This window comes from Tiliqua scincoides, chromosome 2 (assembly GCF_035046505.1).
Source record: "Tiliqua scincoides isolate rTilSci1 chromosome 2, rTilSci1.hap2, whole genome shotgun sequence".
Taxonomy (NCBI): Eukaryota; Metazoa; Chordata; class Lepidosauria; order Squamata; family Scincidae; genus Tiliqua; species Tiliqua scincoides.
Window position 1 is genome coordinate 119,652,813 of NC_089822.1, and position 26,357 is coordinate 119,679,169.

A 26,357-nucleotide genomic window follows, 5' to 3' on the forward strand; every position below is an offset into this window, starting at 1 on the left:
CTCACCAGCCAGATTTTCAAGCCTCATCTGCAACCATAGGGCTAAGAATTTTTCTTTTTAAAAAGCTCATGCTCAGTAGGCAACCCCCTAGATTCAGATACTAGCTCCTGTACAGTCATAGGGGAGGTGTGGTAGGTATACACTTCACCTGATTTTGGAAGTACCCATTTGCGAATACCGCTCCCACCAGGTCAGCTGCTGTGCACAGAAGTGGGTGGCTTGCTCCATAGCTGTTCCTACAGTGAAGGGGTGGTTTATCCAGTAGCTGCTGCCTTCTGATCTCTACTTGGATCTGGACCTCTTCTGAATGCCCAGACTGCCCTTTAGATGCATCTTGTTGCTAATTAGTTGTGACCCCAGCCATTGCCATATTTGATCGTGTCCTGCCAAGCAGAGCATTGTCGTGGTCCTTCTAGCAGCAGGACAAGCCCAGCTACTAGTTGAAGAGCAAGAGTATATAGAAAGTCAGAGGGGAAAACTTCTGCCATTAGGTCCAGGGTACAAAATAAAAGACCTGGGAGTTGGATATAGCCTACGGAAGCTTTTTAGTCAGCTCACTTGATAATTGGGTTCTCTCAGAGCCACCCTTTCAGCAGCAATGCTTCTGCCAAGGCTCTGGGAGGGAGAATGGAAGGAGGCCTCTGAAAGCAAGGAACACTACGGTGTAAGGGTAGACCAAGAGGAGTAAGAAAGGGAGATGTTGCTGAGGCACTGGGAGTGCCCAGCTGTCACAAGGGCTGCCCTTTCAGCAGCGCTGCTTCTGCCAAGGTGTCACTTCACAGACCACCGCTCAGCTGCTAAGTGATGCCTTTGGCGGAGGCAGCACTGCTGAAAGGGTGGCCCATGTGATAATTGGGCTCTCCCATATATTGAAAATATGGTCAAAAATGCATATTCTCCTGTCATTTGCAGCTAATGAGTTCCTATGTGAGAACAAAGCGCTTATTTCTGGCCTTTATCTGCTTAATGGTGCCACTTCTGGCCCTCAGCAGGTAACCCGAATACTATTTTGCCTGCTGTACAAATTGAGCTTGACACCCCAGCTTTAGATGATGATGGGGCAGAAATGAGTTATCTAACAATTCCTCACCTGGGAGTGGCCCATTGATTAGGCAAGGTCATGAAAGTTGTATCAGTGGTAGACTGCAGGGGAAGGGGAAGAGTGAAACATTCAGGGTGCTGTTCACTCTGAGTCTGTGGCTACTGCTGCCCTCCAGCCTGCTGCAGATGCAAATAGCACTGATCAGCCTTCTGCCTGCTACAAGCAAGTGGCAAGCAGATCATCTTGCTCCTTGCTCTTGGCACAGTTTCTTCAAGTGTGGAAGTGCAGGACTTCCAGTTTGATTTAAAGGGACCATGTGAACAAAGGAGCCCCTTCATTTGCAAGGTCCATTTAAATCAAATTGAAAGTCCTGCACTTGCACAGTTAAAGAATCTGTTCCAAGAGTACGATAAGTATCCGCTTAGTTTTTTTTATTGCGCGGAGGTAGTGGATCCAAGGTGCCATCTTTTTGGGAGGAAGAGAAGAGCAGAGGAGATGGAGAAAAAAAGCAGACTATGACCAGGAAGTATACACTGTAGTACAACCAGTGGTTTTGCTAAGGTGGGGGCAGTTGACCCGGGATTCACACCTGGGAATGTGTGTGTCAGGGGTCAGCATGCAGCCTCCCCGACTTTCAGAAGGCCTGCTGGAACCCTTACAAACTTACTTCTTGTTTTAGCGAAAACAAGAAGTGCATTTCTAAAGAGGGATATCAAAAAACTTTTTGCCCCAGGTGCCAGACACCTGGGTATGCCACTGAGTACAACAAAGAAGGGCATAGACTTTGTCCCTTAGAATTTCACCAGTTACTGGCTTCCTTTCTTTTTATGTACTGCTTAAAAGTAAAATAGCCTTGTTATAGTCTGAAAATGCCCAGGGGCAGCAAGGCCACGGAAGCAGTGTGATTATGCAGCTGAGTTTTACAAATGGATTTGAACCAACTAGCCACATCCACTGCAGTGAGAGAAAACTTGGGCTGATTTATTCTTGGCAGTCTCCTTCAATGAGGTGTGAGACAATGGCATGATGTGTCACCATAGCCCTACTACCAAGCATCGCTCTCTCTCTCTCTCTTTCTGCCAATCCGCCTACTGAGAGGATGAACGGTTGCTGAGGGAAATGGGCCTGGTGAGGAGGAGCCCAGGCCATTCCTTTTCTTGCCCCTCTTAGGGCTATAATCCACAACTAGATTGTGTTTATGGCCTTTGGCCTTTAGGTTTGAATTATTTTGCAGAGTGATTAGGCAAAGTCTGGTTTTGGGCCTCCTTGATTGATACAGCATGGAGAGTGAAACGTATGGGACCAACAGCTTGTGGGGTTGAATTTGATGGAATGTGCTTCTTGATTGAGATAGCAGGTTTGGATGGAGCTTTAGCTGGGAGGGTGGGCTTTGGGGTCTCCTTGGATGAGACAGTAGATTCTGGGGGAGGCTTTGCTGGGGTGATGGGTTTTGGGGGCTCATTGAGTGGAATGGTGGAATCTGGGAGAGTCTTTGCTGGGGTGGTGGGTTTTGGGGGCTCCTTGAGTGGAATGGTGGGTTCTTGAGAGACTTTTGTAGGGACTGTGGGCTTTGGGGGCTCCTTGGGTGAGATGGTGGATTCTAAGGGAGGCTCAGCTGGAGTGGTGGGTTTTGGGGGCTCCTTGAGTGGAATGGTGGGTTCTTGAGAAAATTTTGTGGGGACCGTGGGCTTTGGGGGCTCCTTGAGTGAGATGGTGGATTCTGGGAGAGCCTTTGCTGGGATGGTAGGCTTTGGGGGCTCCTTGGGTGAGATGGTGGATTCTGGGGGAGGCTCTGCTGGGGTGGTGGGCTTTGGGGGCTCCTTGAGTGGACTGGTGGGTTCTTGAGAGACTTTTGTGGGGACTGTGGGCTTTGGGGGCTCCTCAGGTGAGATGGTGGATCCTGGGGGAGCCTCTGCTGGGGTGGTGGGTTTGGGGGGCTCCTTGAGTGGAAGGGTGGGCTCTTGGGAAACGTTTTGGGGGACTGTGGGCTTTGGGGGCTCCTTGGGTGAGAAGGTGGATTCTGGGGGAGCCTCTGCTGGGGTGGTGGGTTTAGGGGGCTCCTTGGGTGGAATGGTGGGCTCTTGAGAAACCTTTTGGGGGACTGTGGGCTTTGGGGGCTCCTTGGGTGTGATGGTGGATTCTGGGGGAGCCTCTGCTGGGGTGGTGGGTTTAGGGGGCTCCTTGGGTGGAATGGTGGGCTCTTGAGAGACTTTTGTGGGGACTGTGGGCTTTGGGGGCTCCTTGGGTGTGATGGTGGATTCTGGGGGAGCCTCTGCTGGGGTGGTGGGTTTGGGGGGCTCCTTGAGTGGAAGGGTGGGCTCTTGGGAAATGTTTTGGGGGACTGTGGGCTTTGGGGGCTCCTTGGGTGAGAAGGTGGATTCTGGGGGAGCCTCTGCTGGGGTGGTGGGTTTAGGGGGCTCCTTGGGTGGAATGGTGGGCTCTTGAGAAACCTTTTGGGGGACTGTGGGCTTTGGGGGCTCCTTGGGTGAGATGGTGGATTCTGAGGGAGCCTTTGCTGGGGTGGTAGGTTTTCGGGGCTCCTCATGTGAAACAGTAGACTTGGGGACACCATTTGCTGGGAAGGTGGTATTTAGAAGATCTATGGCTGAATGTGTAGTTTTTGGCCTTTGGCCAGCAGTCATGGGGGATACTGTGATCAGTGGCCCAGGAGTGCTTTCTTCTGGCTTACAGTCGGTAGTGTATTGACTGAGGTCTTTTCCCTTGCAGTGGGTCCTCCAGGCTGTCCTGCAATGAGATATTCTTGGTCAAAATATGTGCTACTTGTCACTGAACTCAGTAGATCCTAGTGACAAGATAGATGAGATCATAGAGTTGGAAGGGGCCTAATAGATCGAGTCCAACCACCTGCCTTAGGCAGGAAATCCTCTTAGAGCTTCTCCAACAGGTGCTTGTCAAGCCTCTGCTTGAATATCTCTAATGAGGGAGAGTCCACCACCTCTCTTGGCAATTTGTTCCACTTCTGAACTGCCCGGACCATCAGAAATTTTTTTCTGATGCCTAATCAAAATCTCCTCTCTTGCAGTTTGTATCTATTGGTTCTAGTTCTACTTTCAGAGACAGTTGAGAATAAATTATTCCCTTCTTCCATATGACACCCCTTTAGGTATTTGAAGAGAGCCATCATATCCCCTCTCAGCCTTCTCTTCTCCAGCCTGAACATGCCAAGTTAACTCAACCTTTCCTTGTAGGGCTTGTCCTCCAGCCCCCGATCATCCTCATCACTCTCCTCTGAACCTGCTCCAGTTTGGCTGCATCTTTCTTAAACTGGGGTGCCCAGAACTGGACATAATACTCCAGGTGAGGTCTAACCAGTGCAGAGTAAAGCGGAACCACAACTTCTCGTGACTTGGAAGCTACGGTTCTGTTAATGCAGGCTAAAATTGCATTCGCCTTCTTTGCAGCCGCATCACACTGCTGGCTCATGTTCATCCTGTGATCCACCGCAACTCCAAGATCCCGCTCACATGTAGTGCTGCCAAGCCGTGTATCTCCCGTTTTATACCTGCAACTTTGATTGTTTTTGCCCAGGTGCAAAACTTTGCATTTATCCCTGTTGAACTTCATCTTATTCATTTCAGCCCAGTATTCCATTTTGTCCATTACAAATTCTGCCAAAGGACATGGAATCGGAGTCCTAAAATGTCAACTGATGTGGGGAACAGGGATACCTTATCATTCTGTCTCTTGAAGTGCTGGAAGAGCAACAGCATATAACTGAGCCACTCAATGTAAATACGGTCAGTGAGTGTATAAAAGTTCGCCTCTACCAGTAGGGGCAGTTTGTTACTATTTTAAAAGTTTGTGGGTTGCTTTCCTCCCTACATCTAATTGGGTTTCTACCTATCTAACAATGACTGCAGTTCTCTACTTGTTCTAGTAAAGTGTCTAACAAAAATCAGTTTGTGGTGTGTGGAACTGTTTCAGTCTCAGTTCTGCTGACATGTAGCACCCAAACACTGCAGTTGGGATCCCAGTCTTTTTGGTCTGCCTGCTCATTTTCTGATTGCAGGTGCCTATTATTATTGGATGCTGCCTCCAACTCTTCAGATCTTTGTGTTCTTTTCTAGGATTCCTTCTCCACTTTGGGCCAGAAATGGTGCATGAATGATGAGCTGTCCCTTCTTTTACTTCTCATAACAAATACATAGCTTGTTTTGCCAGTGTGACATGCGAGAAGCTGAGACCAAGTGATGCTGTCTGTTTGGGGGCCCTTAGGAAGCTGAAAATAGCTCTTGGAGAAACAGTAAGAGGAACACAAGATGCCAAAAGAGGCCCTCTGCTTGTATAGGGGAAGGGGTGTGAAGACAAGTAACCTGACACACAGCAATGGAGGCTGTTTTCAGTCAGAGGACACACTGTATCAGAAGGGCATTCGTACACATGAGGATTATTGTCTATTTTGCTTTGTAATGCAAATGTAGAACCCATATTGGCTAGCAGCATGGGGACTTAAGGAGAGGGGTAAAGGAAGCCATGCTTCATGGTCAATAAGAGGTTCTTCATCCAGCATTCCTGAACCATCATTCATTTCCCAGTCACCCTCTATCTCAGGGTGTCAAACACAAGGCCCCTGGAAGCAATTTATCCAGCCTCCATTCTAATTGGGCTCTCCCAGTTTGATAATTGAGCTCTCTCATATCTTGAAAATACAAACAAGATTTGCACACTTTTTTTTTCCTGTCATTTGCAGCTATTGAGTTTCTATGAGAACAAAAGTGCTTATTTCTGGCCATCATTTGCCTAATGATGAGTTTGAGAACCTTTATTGGCATTGAAACAGAATTTTAAACAGGACACATACAACAGGGTTCTAATCACAACATAAAATTCAAGTTGGTGGGACAAATGAGGACATTTTCCTTATAACAGCTAACAAATAGTCAGCAACCAAATCAGTGGTAACCACAGAAGTATCTTCCAGAAGGGAATGCAGGTGAACATCCGGTGAACAAGACAGGACAGACAGAATTGGTTCTAAAATTGTAACACAAAGTGTTTGGAAAGCCGGGCAATGGCACAGAATATGAGCCACCGTATCGGGTTCCAAGGAACAGAATTTGCAAGCCCTGCTATCAAATGGCACATTATGAAATCTTCTCTTGAGGACTACAGAGGGAAAAATATTAAATCTGGTGAGCATACAAGCCCGCCCATTTGCCTAATGATGTCACTTCTGGCCCTCAACAGCCACCATAAATGCTAACTTCAGTAGTGGCATACCTAGCCCATCTGTCACCCAGGGCAAACTAACATTTTGGCGCCCCCCCATGACTTAATTAAATTTATTATTATTACTGTATTATAGAAGATAGCAATGTAAAAATGGTAGATGAAATAACTTTAGCTTACAAAAACTTGTGCCGCATTACTTTGTTAGGGCACAATCCTAAGCAAGTCTACTCAGAAGTAAGTTCTATTGTGTTCAATTGGTCCTACTCCCAGGAAAGTGAGGTTAGGATTGCAGCCTTAGGGCCCATACCTTGTTCCCATACCTTGAGGAGGCCTCTGTGTCTGCCTCACTGGCATAGCTGCACTGGCACTGGAAAACTGGATAGGACTGGGCCCTAAATTGTCACAGGGTCGTGAATATTTTACAATCTTGGCACATCTCCCACACATACAGTTCTGTCTTAAATAGCATTATGAACTCTGAAAATATCTGATCAAAAGCATTCTCTGAGACAACTGCATCCTAAAGTGTTCTGTTTCTTTAAAATGCATTGTAAGAAGTTGCCCATAAATCATAATCCTGAGCACATTTATTTGGAAACAACACTGAAATAAATTAAACTTACTTACAAGGTAAAGGTGTTTAGGTCCATAGAGTTAGGTATACCATGTTATCATTATAATATGAAATCCGAAATGCTCAGAATGGTGCATTTGCACAGGGTATTTTTCAGGGACTAAAATCAGTGCATCTAATCCTGCAAGCCTCTCATAAAACACAACCTTCTTTTCTGGGGCATAGTTGCCTATATTTCTAGTTTTGCATTTGACATCAACACAGATCTCTCCTAAGCAAATATGCCCAGAAAATGACCCTGCCCTCATATGATATTTAAATCAGACACAAAACAAAGGTGCAGCTAATCAGTTACAAACACACTCAGACAGCTTTGACTGGCAGAGAGGCCATGCTTCCTAAAATGTACACAGCATTCTGAAATTGGCAGGAAACTCTAGGGCTAGCCCAGGCTAGGAGGCAAAGACTGCAATCCTAACCACACTTTCCTGAGAGTAAGCCCCATTGAACAAAATAGGACTTACTTTTGAGTAGACCTGGTTAGGATTGTGCCCAAACAGGATCATTTAGCCAGACTTCTGCTTCTCCAGCAAGGCCATACCACACTTACTGTGGGAGCCTGCTTTGGGTCCCATCCCCTCATGTCTCCTATGCCTTTAACAGTGACCTTCTACAACAGGCAAGAATTCAGTTGTTCCCTTTGCACCAGGGAGAAGCTCTGGGAATCTAACTAAGTTCAAGGTCGGAGAGACTGGGATTCTCTCATGTCAAAAGCAACAGAAGAGAAGCTGAAGAGCTGCCTCTGTTCTCTCCTCCCCCCAGCAGTTTCACCATGAAGCATTCTTTAATTTTCCCCACCCACCACCCCTTTTTTGGTGCTTAGCATTAAACATGATGATGAGCTGAAAAGGAATGTTTGTTCATGCTTTGGTTCTAATGTGTATCAGTTGTGTATGTGTGTGTGTGTTGGGGGAGGGTGCCTAACAGCTTTCCACTGTGCCAGGGACTTCTCAAAAAGTCACCCCAGACTACCCACCCCTCATTGCCCAGGCTTTGCCTGGGGTGAGCTCCTTTCCAGACCGCCAAGCCCCTCCTTCCAGAGGATGCACACTTCTAGTGGGAAGAAAAAGTTCTTAATGGAAGGAGCTGACTTTCAGGCTGCAATCCTCTATGTAGTTACCTGGGGGTAAGACCCATTGAACACAACGGGACTTACTGTGAGCATTTCACTGCTTTTCCAGCAGAGATAATGAGCACCCCTTCTCCTTTAAGAAAAGGACAAATGGGCGGGGTGGGTGAGGCTGGTGGAGGCGCCCCCAGAGGGTCAGCGCTCAGGGCATCTGCCCCGTTTGCTCCGCCCTAGGTCCACCAGTAAACTTCAGCCCTCTATATGACATGAGTTTGACACCCCTGCTCTAATGTCCTCTGTAGCTCCCTCTGTCCTACCATTCTTCCTCTATCTTGCTACAGCCCTGACTGTTACCTTTGTGCTTCTAGGTCTACTACTCTCAGCTGTCCGATGATCTCCTGTTCCTTCAAACTCCCTGCAAATCTCTGTTGCTGCCCCTTATGCCTGGAACTACCTTTTAGAACACTTGTAGCCTCTCTCATTTTAAATCCTTCCTTAAAGCTCACTTTTTTGTGCAGTCTTTTCCACAGCTCCTTAGTTCCCACACTCTACTATAACCAAGCCCACATAGTTAGAAGCATTGCATATTCTTTCCCTATTTACTCCTGCCTCTATCATCTTACCTTTTTCTGCTATCTCTCATGTGTCTATTTCTTTGTAAAGTGTCACATAGGTGAATGGTGCCACATAAATAAATGAATGAATCATTGACCATGCTGTAAGAGGCACTGAATTTGCTAGGAAGACTAGATATGCAGTGTGTTTGTGATGGTCACCATGGTGCCCACTTCTCCTGATCCATCCCCTCATTTCTTCATATATCTGATGCAGAGTACAGAAAGAACCTTGTCTATGCAATGCAAATTCAGAGACTGCCCCTGCCTTTCTACTGAGCTTGGAGTTTGGAGAAGATGAGCCTCTTATTTCACACTGAACTTTGGAGACACTGAGAATGTCCCTTTGAGTTTCGGGCTCAAATGAGAGGTGGAGGCTGTCTGATTGCACAGAGCAAAGTCAAAGATGAGACCCTAACCCTTCCCTACGTTCCCTGTGTGTGGCAGAGGACTGAGGGGAAGGAGCAAGGTTGATGAGAATTGCAAATAAGGATATAGGTACCAAACCCAGATGAGATCTGTGGATCCCTGAAGAAAGACCCAAGCAACTTGTGAACTTTTGCAGAGTGTAAATGGCTTTTGACCAGGTGTGTAAAACTTGTTTCATACAGCAGGCCAAATAGCATTCATGGTACCTGCTGACGGAAGTGACATCACTAAGCAGGAAGTAATGTCATTAACCCATTTCTGTCCAGCCCACAGGTGTACCCATTTGATCCCTGTTGCGTATATGCAACGTTGGGCAGAAATAGCTTAAGCATGATAGCCAGAAATTAGTACTTCGTTCTCGCATAGGAACTCATTAGCTACAAATTCCAGAAGTGATTGTGCAAATCTTGATCGTATTTTCAAGAGATGCGAGAGCCTGGTTATCACACTGGGAGAGCACAGTTATCACACAGCCTGCCCTTCTAGCAGAACTGAGGTGTCATTTTGCAGTTCAGCAACCCAGAGGTGCTCCGTGAAGTGATGCCTCAGCAGAAGTGGCACTGCTAAAAGGGCAGCCTGCATGATAACTGGGCTCTCTCAATGCCTCTGCAGCACTTTCCTTTCTCAACCCTCTTGGTCTGCCCCTTCTGCTATAGCGTTCCTTGCCTTCTGAGGCCTCCCTCCAAGAGCTTTGGTAGGAGCAGTCCTGCTGAAAGGATGGCACTGGGAGAGCCCAATGATGGCTGGATAAAGATTGCATTGGATATAAAGACCATCTGTTTACCATGCTTCTAGACCACGTCCTCCTTGAACGATGGCCTTTGCACAGTGGATGTCATCGTTGAGGTTGTTATCCCGGAGCTCTGGAGGAGAGAGAAGATAAGCAGGGACAAGTTGTTAGATCATAACAAGGATCTTTGGGAGGAACTTTTCCAGGGGCATGATAAAGCCTTTATTATAATAGTCGGCCTCAAGATAGGGTTCAATACTTTTTGAGCCTGGAAGGCCCTCTTAAATGTTTCTGTGGGAAGAGATGCTTTCCTTGTCTCCTACCCATTTATATCTCTCTGGAGAAATATTTGGACTTATTCAGTTAAGAGGCAGTACTGCATCCACATTCCAGCCGTCTTGACAATAGGAAAACCCCACCTGGAAGTCCCTTCAGTCTTCAGAGACACAGTATAAATATGGGTGACAAAAGTGATAAAGTGGGACCGGCCATGGCAGCAAGCAAGCAGTTATGTGGGCAAGTGGATTGCTCATGTATGCTGTTCATGTAAGAATTGCTATGACTTTGGGCACAATTGAAGGTGGTGGCAATACCCAATTGAAGCACATGCAGTCTGGCTCCTGCAGAAATTATCTGTCCTGTGGTTGGCCAGTGATATATAGTTTTGTGTCCCTTTGCTTGGAGTAGCTGGATATGTGGCATTTAAGCCATTAAGATGGTGTCAATGGTAGTTAGGATTACACTGTGTAACACAAAAATTGTTTATATTCTGTTTTTAATGTTTTGTATACAATGCAAAGGCTCTGATTCCAATGGTAATTGGACAGCCCAATTCTAATGAAAGTGCTGTGCTGTGATCTTGTGGGTCTGGTGTAGCCTCTGCTGCGTACTTTGTGGGACTAAAGGCTGCTGGAGGTCTCCTTGGGGTGTGGGGATATTCATCTCCTTACCCTAGTTTAAGCAATATAGCTGGCACAAATCCACGCGACCCCATCAGGGGAAAAGGCTGGGGATGGGGGAGTAGGATACAGTAGAGCAGTGTTTCTCAAACTGTGGGTCGGGACCCACCAGGTGGTCATGAGCGAATTTCAGGTGGGTCCCCATTCATTTCAATATTTTATTTTTTAATATACTAGACTTGATGCCACCATGGGATGTGACTGCATTTGGGGAAATGTTGCAGCTCTGTCCTTTAACAGGCTACTATGTATATTTGTTTAACAATGATAGTCAATGGGACTGACTCCTGGGTAAGTGTGGGTAGGATTGCAGCCTAGGGTTGTTAAAAATGTTCCTGTTTGATGATGTCACTTCTCGTCATGACATCACTTCCAGTGGGTCCCGAGAGATTCTTACTCTATAAAGTGGGTTCCGATGCTAAATGTGTGAGAACCACTGCAGTAGAGGCTTCCTCCCTGGCCTGATCCATGCCCTCTCCATTCTGCCCTCCCCATCGTTGGCCTGTGGAGCACCTACCTGCCCCAGCAGAGATTGGCCTCCAGCTGGTGCTGGCAGGCTGGCACAGCCCTTTCTGCCAGTGCCAGCATCCACTGCACTGCTGCAATGTGCCTTACAGCAAGTTTGTGACAATGTGTGCACCCGTCCTGCCAATGGAGGCAGGCATAGGATTGGGCCATTAGTTTGGTATCATAACTAAAAAAGTTATCTTAATTTTCTTTTGTTCTTATCTATCCTATTGCCTAATGCAGTGTTTCCCAAATTGTGGGTCAGGACTCACCAGTGCATCGTGACCTGATTGGTGGGTGGTGAAACTGAAACTGACAAGCTGACAAGAAAAATGTATTGAGCCCTATGGAAAGTGAAGCTGAGCCACATCTGTGCATTTACTCATTAGTAGGCAAGTGTGCTTCAATCCACTTCGAAGGGCAGGCCAAGGGGAATGCGAGGCTGCCAGAATGATCCTATTTCGAACATGGGACTCAACAAATGCTTGAGAAGATGCCTCCCCACCATATAAAAAGTATAAAAACAGGCTTGAGAGCTGATAAGCTGAAAGTGTGTGTGTGTGTGTGTGTGTGTGTTTTAAGTGTCATGAAGCTAGGTGGGTCTCCACAGAGTGTCATTTTAAAAAGTGAGTTCTAAAAGTTTGGGAACCACCCTATATAATAAGCATCGTATTATACAACTGCATAGCATCAATGGTGGCTAAACTATTGATGCTATGCCAAAAACAGCAGCACTTTTGAAATCCTTGCACCACGATTAAGAAACATCAAAATATTCAGATAAACATGGAATTGTTCAAATTTTTGTTAGAGTGTTACAGAATCTCACCATTATGAGTAACGTTGTAAATTACATTTATGTATATGGAGGATAGGAACAGTCAAAATGGTTGGGGGAAAAACACATATTTAGATGCTTTTCAGCCTCAATTAAGGTGAAATTGAGGACAATCTGTTCTCTTCATTATGAAGAAATTATATACAGAGAGAGGGATGCATCTACTGATCATGAAACCTTTCAATTTTTTTTTTTTTGCCAGTGTTTGGCAATATCTTGTCTCTTGTCCCTGTGCCTTGTGAGTCTAGTACTACATTATATATGCATGTATATTGTAGGTAGGGATAAGTTCCTTACTGTCACAACGTAGGTTGCAGTTGTTGCGGGTAACTTGTATCTTGAGATCTCTGCACCACCATCTTGCACTGATCAAGAAGATCCCATGATTGGTGGTCTGTGGTCCCACCCTGAGGGCTGATGTGTTGAAGTGGCTACTATGGTTTACCAAACAAATCCCTGTTGGTGGAGGAAAGTGGATTAAAACTCATGAGTTGCATAGCCAGCCCTATTGTAGAGGAAGGTGACCTGAGATGCTTCAGGTAAGGGAGTGGGGGAGTGAAGGATTTTGAAGCCTCCCTCTTTTCCACTTGCGTGCCCACCCATTTGTTCCTTGCCACAGCAACCTCAGAAAAAGGCAAGAGTAATTGCCTGTGTGTGCATACGTGTGTGTGTGTGTGATCATCCTTGTTCTTTGGCAGTGGGGACTGGGGGAAGGGCTTTCTTTGAACTTTTTCTAGCACCTCTGAGGGTCACAGCACTTTCAGCCATTGAAGCACTTGATAGCGTGCACTGATAGTACTAATACTAAGGATGAGCACAGATATCCTCTTGAGTGCTAAATGGCCTTTAGAAGAGGATTCTATGATGGGCCCATTCTGTACAATCGCACCAACACACTCCAAATTCACACATTCTATGGCTTTTGTGGGTGGCATTGCTATTAAAATTATGTGGGTTTAATGGCACGGTCTAGTAAAGTTTCAGGTTTTTACTATACTGTGGTAATTAAACCTGCATAATTTTAATTGTAATAACACTCCACGTACAACCATTGTCTGTTGCAGTTACGAAACCACTATTTCTTGTTCAGTTGGTGTTATTTCTCATCCATTGCCCATTGAGTAACTTGTAATATTTCCAAACATCAATACAATGCCTATCCCATATATTGGCTGGCTGAAAACATGCTCACTTGGAGTACAACCCAGCATAAGCCCCCATTTGAATGTGCCCACATTTGCTCTTTACACTCTCACATAACACCAGAACCAGGGGACAACCACTAAAATTGAGTGTTGGGAGAGTTAGGACAGACAAAAGAAAATATTTCTTTACTCAGCGTGTGGTTGGTCTGTGGAACTCCTAGCCGCAGAATGTGGTGATGGCATCTGGCCTGGATGCCTTTAAAAGGGGATTGGACAAGTTTCTGGAGGAAAAATCCATTACTGGTTACAAGCCATGATGTGTATGTGCAACCTCCTGATTTTAGAAATGGGGGATGCCAGATGCAAGGGAGGGCACCAGGATGCAGGTCTCTTGTTATCTGGTGTGCTCCCTGGGGCATTTGGTGGGCTGCTGTGAGATACAGGAAGCTGGACTAGATGGGCCTATGGCCTGCTCCAGTGGGGCTGTTCTTATGTTCTTATGAGCTACGTAGGAGCTACGTAGGCTATTGTGGATCTCAAAATATGAGTCAAGACAGCATTGCACAACTCACACTTGCTATTAAATTATTCTTCTTGGTATGATGACTGGTCAATGTTGAGACTGATGGTCAGTCTAGCTGTAACATTACCCTAGCTGTAACATTAGATAGAGTAAGGCAATTTTCTTAGGAGGCTCAGTTTGGGCACTAGATTTTCAATTTTTAAAATCTGCAACACTTACAAATTAAAATGTCATAGAGCAGTTCTTGAAACTGATATGGATTGACCATTCCAAACTTCGCCTATGTTCCTATACTCCTCACAGGCCCAATGGCACAGAGCATTTTAGGCACGTGTTGAGATCCCATGTGGATTAAAAATAACCTCAACACAGCTCTCAGAGATGGAATAACAGTCTGTGGTCACAGACTAACAGTCACAGAATAAAGTCTGTGGACTTTGCTCAGGAATGCAGCATTCAGGACATGGATATGTGTACTAAACTAAGAGGTACTTACACTCTGCTATTCTGGTGCCTGCAAATCCATCCATGTCCTTGTTCATCAGGAGCTTTATCAGGTCGCATCTGTCCATGATGATGCCACTGTTCTTGGCCACTAAAATAAGGAGGCAGAGAACAGCTAAGTCCGGAATTTTCATCTTGACGTTGATGACTATACAAGCTCACTGTGGATGTTTATAGCTTGGCAGTGTAGAGGAGGAGCTGCCCAACTAACTCCCCATAGATCATGTCAAATACTGGTGTCAGCTCAACCCCAGGAACTGGGAGGTTCCCATCACCAAGTTGCACCTGCAAAATGGATGCAGTCCATTGCACTGCTGCTCCTTTAGAGTGACGAGCAGGAAAGCTGCTTACAATGCCAGCCAACCCATTCAGCACTAGGCCTCCTGGACCACGAATAGTTATGCATAAGAGGACACTGAAGCAAATGCTGATTGTTATGTCACTCACAGTATTGCTAGAGCTAGAAAAAGCTACATCTGCAGAATGTTCTTCTTTGGAATATGTATTAAAGGTATAGGAGCATTAAAATGGAAAAGGCCTGCTGTTACTATGCTAGACCAGTGTATGAAGGGCCCAATCCTATCCAATTCTCCAAGTACTGATGCAGCCAGAATACAGCCTCAAGGTAAGGGAACAAACATTCCCTTACTTTGAGGAGGCTTCCATGACTGCGCCCCCCCACCCTCCACTGCAGGATGCAGCACATGCCCCGTTGGCACGGCTGCACCAGTGCTGATAGGATAGGTGATATTCAGTGAAAGTTGGATAGGATTGGGCTGTAAAAGGCATAGCACAAAGTGATGAATTTTGTAAGGCTGCCAAATAAGGCCAGACAATATTCTATCTAGAAGGAAGCATGGCTTCTCAAAAAATGTTGACAATTTCATTCATGATGCACGTTTTGGATCTTTTAAAAGATGTTCAGAAATTTAGCTAGTGCCATTTTTCCTGTTCCAATAGTATTATGGAAGAAAAAAGGTACAATGACACAAGCATTTCATTCTGTGCAAGAATTAAGGGGGCATGTGTCCCACCCTGTCAATATTCTTTCTAAAAGTGTATCAATGGTACAAGGTTGGGGGGGATGCATGAAGATCCTTGATCACAAAAGCTATGCTTACCATCCCCAGAAGTCTTTGCCCAAGTCTTGAGTTTGATGTATGCCAGTTTACCTTAGAAACCCCTGGGACAATGAGCTGATCCCCATGCTGATATTGATCCAAGAAGCATACTGGTATACTTAAGGTCCACCCAAGGGTCTGCCTTCCTTGCCAGTTCTCCAGAAGAAGGTGGAGCTAGCAATCTGTTAGGGCTGGCCAAACCATGAGGTGGACAGAAATGCTTGCTTTGCAATGTGAGTTGGGGGAAGTAGCAAATTGAGAGAGCCCCTCTACCCCACGTCTATCTGTCACCCACCAAATTGCTTTAATCAGCCCTCCTGCATGAGTGGGAGAATGATCAGGGTAGCAGTAATCAGCCCCCTTCCTTTAGCATTGTTGAAAGAAGAATGTCAGAAGTTGCCTCTGCTGCCACTTTCCTAAGTAGCTAAGTGAGCAAACAGAGGTGGACCACTGCAATTCAGAACATGCCCCTTGTCTTCAGCTCTGGCACCACTTCCTTCCTGCACATGGTCCTGCTTGAAAGAAGTGGAACATGCATAGGAAGGGGGCAGGAAGAACTTAAGATGAGCCCTGCTGGACCAAAGACCCATCTAGGTCCAGTGTTCCTTTTCCCACAGCAGCCTGCCAGATTCTTCTGGGAAACCCAGAAGTGGGGCATGTAGGCAAATAGCCATCTCAACTGGTATTCACTGTCTGTGAGCCTGGGGGCAGCGCATAGCCATCACCAGCCACTGATAGACTTGTCCTCCATGAAGTTGTCTATGTCCCTCTTTAAGCCATCTAGACTAGAGGCTATATCTCAGGGTCAGGGCCTCAGGGTACTGAGAGTCTGAGAGAAGAAGAGAATGGAATGGGTCTGGTGGAACTAATCCCCAACAGGCTAATATCCTGGTTGGCCTCACGGAGCATCAGCTCAGTGTCAGTCACCCTCTTCTGGCAGCAGGAGGTGAGAGCTCTCTTCTGCCTTTTATACTCTGCTTTCTTAGAGTTTTCATCTATGCAGACAATCTGATCTATTGTTATTTTCTATATTTGCATAACTGTTAACAACTGCCATTGGGAGGGACATGGGGAAGAGAATTTAACTCCTTTAGAACCAAATATCATCCTTTACATATTAACACTCCCCCTTACAAAAGTTCATCAGCTTGCCTACAAGTATATACACTGTTGTGTTTTTGCCATAAAAGTCATGATCCCATATTTTTCCATCATTAGGGTGTTCCTTAAACATGTTCACACTCTACCCAATTTGCCTACTAGTGAAAAAGGAGAATGGGATTCTTGTGCCTAACTGATGTGTAGAAGGGGAAATGTTGGTAAACACAGTTTTTTTTGTCCCTCTGAATGACATATTCCAAATTGCCTTTTGGAGTATGTCACTTGGTTAGCCTAATCTGAAAGCATCATCTAAGAAAGGGAGCTGAAAGAAAACGGCTGCGCACGCAACTTGGGAGAGAAATTTTAATTGAGAAAATGACATGAGATGAAGGGTTAAACTAGTTTCCTTTCACTTCCTCCCATCACCCCATGAACCATTCTTTGCTCAAACAGAAGCCACAGATTTCTAGTGTCTCCTGCAACTTGAACCTGAGAACCAGATTAAAGGCTATTTCACAAAGTGAACAGGAAACAGGAACTTCCTGTTGTTTTAATCTTTGCAGGAGGTCAGGTCCTGCTGGATGTCTCTTTTAAGCAAATAGTCATGCTACATTTTCATCTACTGCAGACATTTCAGATAGTGGAAATCAAAATGAACCATCTTACCATGAGGGTAAGGTAGGTTTTTTACTTCGAAAGCAGGGGAGTCTTGGGGGTAAGTTGGGGTCCAGGGCTTCACCCGGACCCTGACAGCTTTGCTTGCTTGCCCGCTGCTCATCTCCTGCTGTGTGGCCCAATTCCTAACAGGCCACAGACCGGTATCTTGGCCTGGGGGTTGGGGACCCCTGACCTAAATAACAGAAAGCAGTCAAAAGCGCCAACGGACAGCATTTCCCTTATATGGGAATGTGCTAGAAGCTTCTGTGTAAACAGAATAAAAGGTAAGGGAGAACTCGGTACAGGGTCTCCGTGCCCAATCCTTTCCAACTTTGCAGCACTGATGCAGTCATGCCAACAGGGCATGCATTGCGTCCTGCAGTTGAAGGGGCAGTCACAGAGGCCTCCTCAAAGCAAGGAAACCTCATGACTGCATTGCAACTGCTATTCAGATTGCTCTGATGGTTTTGCTATGGGCAATAGATTAGGAATTTGAAAATAGATATTCTGCAAGGTGATGTTCTGAAAGTCCACTCATGTGGACTTGATGATGATGATGATGATGATGATTTTTTGTATACTGTTGAACAAAATTTCACAAAGTGGTTTGCACAGGAAAGTAGTTCCCAGACCCCAAAGGGTTCATAGTGACCCCGAATGAACACACACACGGATCTTTGGATTTTGGAGAGGCAATCAAACAGGCGACAGGAGAATTCAAAGAACTTCTTAACGTTTACTCGTTTGCAAACGGGACCTCCACACCCTTGGAGGACCCCGAAGCATTACAATAATGCAGGTTTTATAGGGAAAAATAACATACAGGCAGACGCCCAAAACAACATTTGGCATGTTATCAGTACAGGATGTTGATCTGAGGATGGCAATTCAATACACATCGGCAGTTTGTTTACAGAGATATCCGTTAGAGGGGGTCTGGCACTCTGACTCATCCCTTTTACCCTAACCTTTTTATCCTCGTTTGTTGATTGCCCTTGTCTAGGACCTTTCTGTTCACCCTTGGAGGCTCATATCACAGTTAACTGGTTCTCTGAGAGGGATAGCTTTTTTGGTCAGGGAAGAGCCTTATGGGTGAACTGGGCATCTTGGGATATTTCCATATTGTGAGCTGGGCATATTGTTATCAATAGTCTTAAATAAACAAGACACAACAGAGACATCCCAGACAAGCATTGGAAAAGATGTGATGCTAGGATGAATAGGGTCAGTTCTTCCACTTCTGCTCAATACAAGACAGTCACAATTCAAAAGGTTCCTCTTAGTCCAATTAGCAGAGGTGATCTTGAGGAGATGTTTACCAGTCCATCACGGAAAAACTCTGCTTTCTTGTAGAGCAGTGGTTCTCGCACATTTAGCACCAGGACCCACTTTTTAGAATGAGAATCTGTCAGGACCCACTGGAAGTGATGTCATGACCAGAGGTGACATCATCAAGCAGGAAATTTTTCTACAATCCTAGGCTGCAATCCTACCCGCACTTACCCAGGAGTAAGTCTCATTAACTAACATTGTTAATATACATATTAGCCTGTTAAAAGTACAGGTCTGTAACATTTCCCCAAATGCAGTCACATACCGTGGTAGCATCAGGTCTAATATATTAAAAATAAAATATTGAATGAAGACCCACCTAGTGGGTCCTGACCCACCGTTTGAGAAACACTGTCATAGAGTACTGCTACAGATGTTAGCCAATTATTTTCTTATGAGCGTTAGTTTTGACTTCTATGGGGATAACAAATGTCCTCAGAGGTTTTGAAAATTTGTTGCCAATTTGTTTCACTCAGAAGTAATGAGAAGAGATTAATGTTGATTTTGTTTGGGATTTCTTTCCTCTCAATCGTGGAAAGATGCAGTATGTCCCACCTCTTGTCATGACATTGCTCCAGCACCATTTCATAGAAAAGAATACTTTCATTTTCATTTTTCTCATTCTGTTTGATAAGACAACTTCTCCTTAGCAGTCACAGAATTTGAGCAATTCTTCCAAGATAGAATTGCAAAATAAAATGGGAGGGATACTGTTTGTATTGGAAAAGGTAAAGATGACAGCAGCAAACATTATTGCCTCATTCCTTTTGATGGGGATTGAAAGATTACTTGAGCTTGGCTATCGATGTCCTGGTTCTTTAAAAATGAGAAGAGCCTACATTATAGCCTTTTTCATTATTCCATTTGTTAGTATACTACCTCTGGGTTACTATTTTCAAAAACTTGTTTTCAAGATGACTGCCAAAGACTGTAAGCAACAGTTCTGCATTTTCCTACGGTCTTTAGTTCCAGCTTGTATTTGGATTGTGATACTCCTTCTGGATGGAAAATATGTTGAATGTTTGTCCTTTTCAGAGGCTGAAAACTGCCCTAAAGAGAATTCGTGTGACAGCACTGCTTCTGCAATCTCTAAGGTAAGAGTCCTCCTTCCGCTCATTTGGAGCTTTTAATAAAAACACAATGGAATTCTTGTCGGTGGTTCTGATCCTTTTGGGGGGTTGGATGCCCTGGATTCAGAGATTACACACAAGCTTTAGATTAAACTGGACTGGACTGAGATAATGAAATAAAGTGTAAGCAAATGTAGAGTTGCCAACTCTGACTGAACTTATTCCTGAATCCCCCCTCCCCCCCCAATTCCTAAAGGCCTTGTTATACACTCCAGGATTTAACAGTCAGCCAGAGATTGATGTTGATTCCTGTAATGTAATCATATTCCAAGTTACAAGTAAAACATGTAATAAATCTCTGATATCCACTTGGAATAGGGAAAAATAATGCTTGGGTTTGGGGGTGGAACTTACAATAGAGAGTCAGCCAGTGAGAGAGATGCTCATCCCTTTCCCCAGCTTCTGCGCCTTGTTGTACATGTGCAAAGCTAAACATGAATGTAGACACTGAGCTACACTGGGTATTTACTCATGAGTAGATGACCAGGCCTTAGTTCATTGCAAACACCTGAGAAGGAAGTCTCTCCCTACAAGCTGACAAATGTATTGAGCCCTATGGAAAGCAAAACTAAGCTACAAGGTTATGTGAGTAAGCAAATGTGCCTTGGCTCCTGTTGTAGGTCAGGCAAGCAGAATGAAAGGCTACCAGAATGGTCTTGAATCAGTGAGCATGGAGCTCAACAAGTGCTCTGGAAGTAAGCTCTACCCATAGTATAGTTAAAAAAAAAAAAAGGCTTGAAGTATTTGAAATACTATTTGAAATAGCACCAAAAGTTGTTTGGGAGGCCAGATGCAATGCAACAAACACCAGTAAGAGGCTCCAGATGGAGGGGATGGCTTTTTCAAGTGTAGAAAAGTATGCTCTGGAGCTCTGCCCACTGAGCCAAATCTCCTACCACTGTCTGTTGCATCGTGTTCCTGTTCTTGCTTCCAAGCGGCAGGTGTCCAGGGGTCCTGCGAGTACCACCAGGCACTGTCTCAAGTACCACTGTTGGTACCCATGCCATTGGTTGAGAAACACTGATACAGCATGTAATTGAATGAAACTGAGTAACTGTAAGAACCTTGTGTCCTTATCTAAGACTGCTACTAGCATGCTTCCAGCGCAGTTAATTTAAAAATGACAATGCGGTGTTCCCTCATTGAAATTAATTGTATGGCGGTCACCTTGTTGTTGCCATACACTGCAAACACTATTGGGGCCACCATATTTTTTACAGGTTCCTCTGTTCTTTAGATAGGAAACTAGATGGAAGTGACATAAGCAAGGTAGCGGCCATCTTTTCTAACTCTGTGCTTGCTTGGAAAAATTCTAGCATGACTAGCACTCTGGAACCTAAAAAAAGTACATGGCTTGAGCGCACTGGAAGTTTTAAAAAAAAGCTCTCTAGTGTTTCCAGTGCTACAAGCTAAAAAAAAAAGAATGCAGCCTTAAAGTCTGGAAGTTTGCTAAATAACGCACATCTGTACACCATAATCAGCAGTTGTTATAGGGTAAACCTAAATTTAGGCTTGGATTGGAATTACCTGTCTTGCGTGGTCACCACTGTCACTTCCTCAAATGCATTATCATCACAACCACTGGGAGCATAAGAGACAAGTCCACGATGTGCCTTCCAATCTAATCAGTGAAGATATCTAATCTACTTTAGTGGACCAAACAATGGCATTCACTCTTTATTTGACCTGTAACCAGGGCTGGTCCATCCATGAGTCTCACTGAAGCTGTTACATCAGGCAGAAGATAGGTGGAGGTCATTCTGTCCACCTTCAAGCCTCCACTGCCCCTCCTCCTAGACTGCAAAAGAAAGGGGAGGACAGAGAGCCAACCATTCCCCCACCATCATTATTAATGATTGAAAGGGAGAAATAGAAAATTAATTTTAACATACCCTACTTCTTCTTTCCTTAGATTTGTGGAATGGGATTGTTATTTGCTGTTATTTTTTGTTCTTGCATCTATATAAAAGTCACAAGCCAAGACACCTCATCTTCTGGTGAAAGCACTGATCCAGCAACGCTTGCACTAAGACCTTCTGCTGATTCTCATGGTGGAAATGGAGGTGATCATAGTGCCATTGAAATGGAGAATGTATCATGAAATCAGCTGTATTGGTGCCATTGTAGAGGAAGCACTGGAAAGCTCAAAATCTATCTTCATGGAATAATTGCAACCAATTCAAATTCTGTGTCAAACTGCTGTTGTTCTAATTCACCATTTGACAGTCTCCTTTCTCACATTCATGCCTTGATGTTTATATGGGACTGGCACAAAATGTCTGATTCATACTTCCATGGCCACTCCAAATTTTATCTATCTTAAATTTTGTCAGGCCTCTCTTGATCCTGATCTGCTGAATTGATGTAGCTGTAGGGGTCTCATTGGTTCCAGCCAAGCTGCTATCTCTCCCAAAGGAAGAAAGAAAAGACTGTTAATTGGACTGGCCAATAGCAAGGTGTCCTTTAGTTCCATGAGCACTTTAGGTACCAAATTATGTGGCTCTTTGCACAGCAAGAATTTTCAGACAACTGGAACTTGCACCATGGAATATCTGCATCATCGACTTTCCTATCTATTTGATACCAGAAGTGCAGTGTGACAGTCTGTATCTCACACATTTCTTTCTCATGTTTGCTTTGTTTTCTGACTGCTAATGGGTTGTTTTTGTAAACCGTTTCCTGAACCTGTTCCCTGCTGTCCATTCTTTTTCCTACCCTTATCCCTGTATGCCTAACTTTCCTAGACCTGGTGAGTTTGGCTTGCTGCTTTCTGTGCTAGATCCTATCCTCTCATGAATTGGTCTCTAGGCCTGGATCCAGCAAATACAGCATACATGCTACCTGGTCTTCTTCTTCTTCAGCATTTGTCCTGTGTGGTGGCGAGGTCTGCTATTTTGAATCAGAGTCACCATTTCTCTCAGTCGCAGGCTTGGTCCGGGTGTAGGCAGGTGATTTTCATGTCACTGTGCAGCGTGTCAAGCAAGCGCTGCTTTGGTCAACCCTTCAGTCATTTGCCATTGACCTCGAACTGAAGGTCCTTCTGCACTAGAATATTGTTGTTGGCACGCAGAATGTGGCCGCACCATTGAAGCAGGCTTCTCTCAAATTGTCGGCTATTGGAGTGACGTCATACTGCTGCTGGATGTTGTTGTTGCAAATGTGGTCAAAATGAGTGATACCACTGATCCAACGCAGCATCTTTGTCTCCATGACACTGAGGCGACCATCATCTTTTCTTGTCTTTGGCCAGCATTCAGCTCCATAGAGTTTGAGTGGACGGATGACTATCCGGTAGAGCTTTGACTTGAGACAGTTGTTGATCTTCTTGTCTCAAGGACATGCTACATGATCCCAGCCATAATTTTTTGATAATGTGTTTAGAGTCTCACTTTGAACTAACTACTCCTGTTAAGGTTGGATTCCTGACTTCAGCTTCCTAGGGTTCATTCTTCATGGCAATGAATTTACAAAGAAACAGACAAGGAGAGTCAAGGAGCCTGCAAGCATTGGTATATGATCCATAAGGACCAGAGAGCTGACATAAGGATTGATCCATAAGGGTTTAGAGAGCTGACACATTCAGATTATCTGTATTTATACCTAGCAAAGAGTCACTGCTCCATAGAGTACCAGTCCAATTATGTGTCTTTTGAAGCAGCTTCTTCTTTGATGGCCAATTGTGTCTCCTCCTAGAACTTAAGAGTACATTATGTATGCAAATTACAATTAACTGACATTTTCTTCAGGGTGATCAGACATCCTCTTTTTCCAGGACATGTTCTCTTTTTTAGCCTCATGTCCTGGAAAAGAACTTAAATGTCCTCTTTTTCCCTTTGAGCAGGCAGTGCATAGTCTTCTTGTAATTAATAAATCATATGTAGTATATGTAATAGTCTTAAATTTAATAATAAGGAATATATGGCTTTAGAGACAAAAATCATGGAATCTTCTATGACCCTCTGATAAGTTGGGGGGGGTTGTTTAAAATTCTTTGAAAATGACTTACCAGGAATTGTTCTGTGGCAGCAGTAAAAAGAGAAAAAAAAGGATTCACTTTACCTTCGTCTCCAAACAGGAAGGGAGATGAAGGGGCTTATGGAAGTTGTAGGCTTTGTGAGGAGTACAGTGCTGCACTTCCATAGGAGCAGCCCTCATACAGACTACAATTCCCATAAGCACTTTCACTTCTCTTCCTGTTTGGAGAAGAAGCTAAAATTGCTAACGTTTTTGTTCCTGCTTCTGAATCATTAATGGTAAGTTAAATTACTCCTTTTTTTCCTTCTCCCATGTCCTCCTTCTCAGCCCAGTCCTACCCCCACCTCACCAGGCAGCTGCTCTCAGAAGCTGAGCTCACCCACTGCACTGACCTGTGCATAAGTTGACCCAGGTTTCCAGAGCCAAGTTATAGGAATCAAATTTTTGACTTATACATGAGTATATACGGTATGTCTTCTGGGTCTAGTTTTGAATACACATATGGAATCCAAACCCGAACCTGCAATATCCTGCATGTGGCCTAACCAAATACCTTTGCTCCATCCTGAAAGGTTGTCCAGAGAAAGTGTCATCCCAACCCCCATTCCTGGGGAGTTTGAAGCAGCTTCAAGCCGCTCAGCTCTCCTCTGACTTCAACTTGGGTAAACATTAGGGATGGCAATCTTACCCCATCAAGATCCAAATGAGAAAATACATTTCACAAATATGCAATAGTATCAGAATGAACTAAGAATATACAAATGAAATATAATCAACATGATAAAAATGCAATTGTTCAAAATAGGATATATTTGCTATTTCTAAACAAAAAGTACACAGTGCTTCAAATATGACTTCAATCGCTTATGACAATGTACTATGGTATTAGCTGCTTGTTTTTTATATAGTGTTATAGAACAATTCTACTAAGCAATAATACTTATTGTTTTGTAACATTTTAAGAATTGCAATAATTTGTTTAAGAGTTTGAATTATGCATGAAAGGTTTTTGTAATACTGCATAAGCAAATAAAGTTTGTGTCAATGCTACTTTCATCTCTGGTGTGAGCTGGTCTAGTTCTGTGCAGGCATCATCAAGCTGAGGACGCTGTACTAGATAGTGTCCCTGAAACCCTGCTCCAATGCTGATGTGCTTAACCCTTCCTCCCCCTCCAACTAGCTGACATATCAGTTGTTCCTGCCAGGAATGGGCAAATCCAGTGCAATTTGACTCAAGTAATGAGTCTCTGCCCCACACAACTTGACTCAAAAAGACTTGAGTCTTGAGTCATTCCCTCTAAAAACTCAGCTGTGGGGAAAAAAAACAGGGCTGCTGCCCGTGTGTGTGTGTGTGTGTGTGTGTGTGTGTGTGTGTGTGTGTGTGTGTGTGTGTGTGTGTGTGTGTGTCAGAGTTCCCTTTAAACACTCCCCTACTGTCCCATCCCATCTGTAGACAAGGCGGAAGGGGGTGGGAAGGACTGCATGAAGCGGGGCAGAAGCAGCAAGAGGGAAGAGGGTCACATGCAGCAGCTGCAAGGCCTACCAGAACGATCCAATCCTTTGCAGCTCTACTCAGAAGTAGTTCAATTTGCACTCAGTGAGACTTCCTCCTCCCAAGTAACAAGAGCCCACCAGTAGTGTAGCCAGAGGGAATGCAAAACACTAAATTGTGCAAGGAGCCTCACCTCAGCTTGCAAAGCACTTTTCATTGTATGGAGCCTCGCCAAAGGCGTGCAAGTGGACCCCTCCCCTTCCAAGCAGGGACATGCAGTGCAGTGCAGTGCAGTCCAAGACTCAGTGCTGCACAACACACTGGCTCTTGTAGAAGTTGTCAGGTCCATCAATCCCTGAAGCAACTTTAATTGAAGCAGACTTCCTTCAAGCACAACAGAGTGGGTGTGGAGGTCTATGGGGGTGGCGTAGGATTCTTATCCTTTTGCTGAGGAAAAAATCCTGACCATGTGTGTATGTGTGTGTGGGAACGGGACTTGCAGGAAAACAACTGGGATCCTGGAACTGGTGCAAGGTCAGAGCACTGGCACTGGACCAGCAGCCATTGTATAAGTACAAAAACAAGACAAAGTAGAAAACAGTGGGAGCAGGAAACAATGAGCCGGGATCGAGTCCAGCAAGTGGGGGACAGTGGCTGAAGTGAACTGCAGCTTTCTGAAGTTTTTGTCTCTCCTGGGGTGCGTGCAGCAATTTAGCATGCCAAGCAATATCTATGTCATATGTGCAGTTTATTTCTTTAAATTATTCACTGTTGGTCACTAAAGTTAAAATGCTTTCTTTATATTCTGCTATTATGTGCAGCTTGAGCTGGCTTGAGTAATGCTGTCTGAGCTGACCTGCCTCTTGTGTGATTAGGGGCAGGATCCTGCACATTCTGTTTCTCCTCCTGGTGCATCTTCCCCCTTGTGTGTGTGTGTGTGTGAGTGTGTGAGAGAGTTATCTAAACTACTTGCTTACACATAATCTGTATACTGCTTGAAAATAGTACTTGGATCATATGTGAAGAGGCAGCTGTCGTGAACCCATCCTCCATTTTAGTAGGCGAAGGGGAAGACATGGCAGGAAGGGGAGCCGGCCATATGCAATACCGCCACTAACTGCACAGCAGGTGGGCCAACTCAGACGTCTCATCCAAACCAGCTCCCAGCCAGGCAGCAAAGCAGAGAGAGAATTCCCCCTTGATCTCCTTCACCTGGGAATCTGCTTCAAGTTCCTGGAAAAGTTTTTACCAGGTTTGCTTTTATTAAGAACAGATTTTCTAGCCAATTTTCAATTGATCAGAGCATAGGTTTATTGAAGCATTTGCAAAGGCCGGTGGACTTCAACACGCACAGGAGAGAAG

The 26,357-nt window shown here is 44.7% G+C and overlaps 1 protein-coding gene and 1 long non-coding RNA gene across 2 annotated transcripts; one reads left to right on the forward strand and one right to left on the reverse strand.

Annotated features, from left to right (window-relative positions):
• Window positions 1–1,443: 1,443 nt before the first annotated feature.
• On the reverse strand, window positions 1,444–25,298 carry LOC136639264 (uncharacterized). Its single transcript, XM_066613310.1, has 5 exons — window positions 25,189–25,298; window positions 14,180–14,278; window positions 12,313–12,471; window positions 9,766–9,844; window positions 1,444–3,787 (listed from the first exon to the last, which is right to left on the reverse strand). The coding sequence occupies exons 2-5, from the start codon at window positions 14,253–14,255 to the stop codon at window positions 2,266–2,268; spliced, it is 1,836 nt and encodes a 611-aa protein (XP_066469407.1). The 5' UTR covers window positions 14,256–14,278; window positions 25,189–25,298; the 3' UTR covers window positions 1,444–2,265.
• On the forward strand, window positions 18,995–24,559 carry LOC136639265 (uncharacterized). The gene is made up of 2 exons (XR_010793661.1): window positions 18,995–19,492; window positions 21,441–24,559. It is a non-coding gene; the product is annotated as an uncharacterized lncRNA (long non-coding RNA).
• Window positions 25,299–26,357: the final 1,059 nt, after the last annotated feature.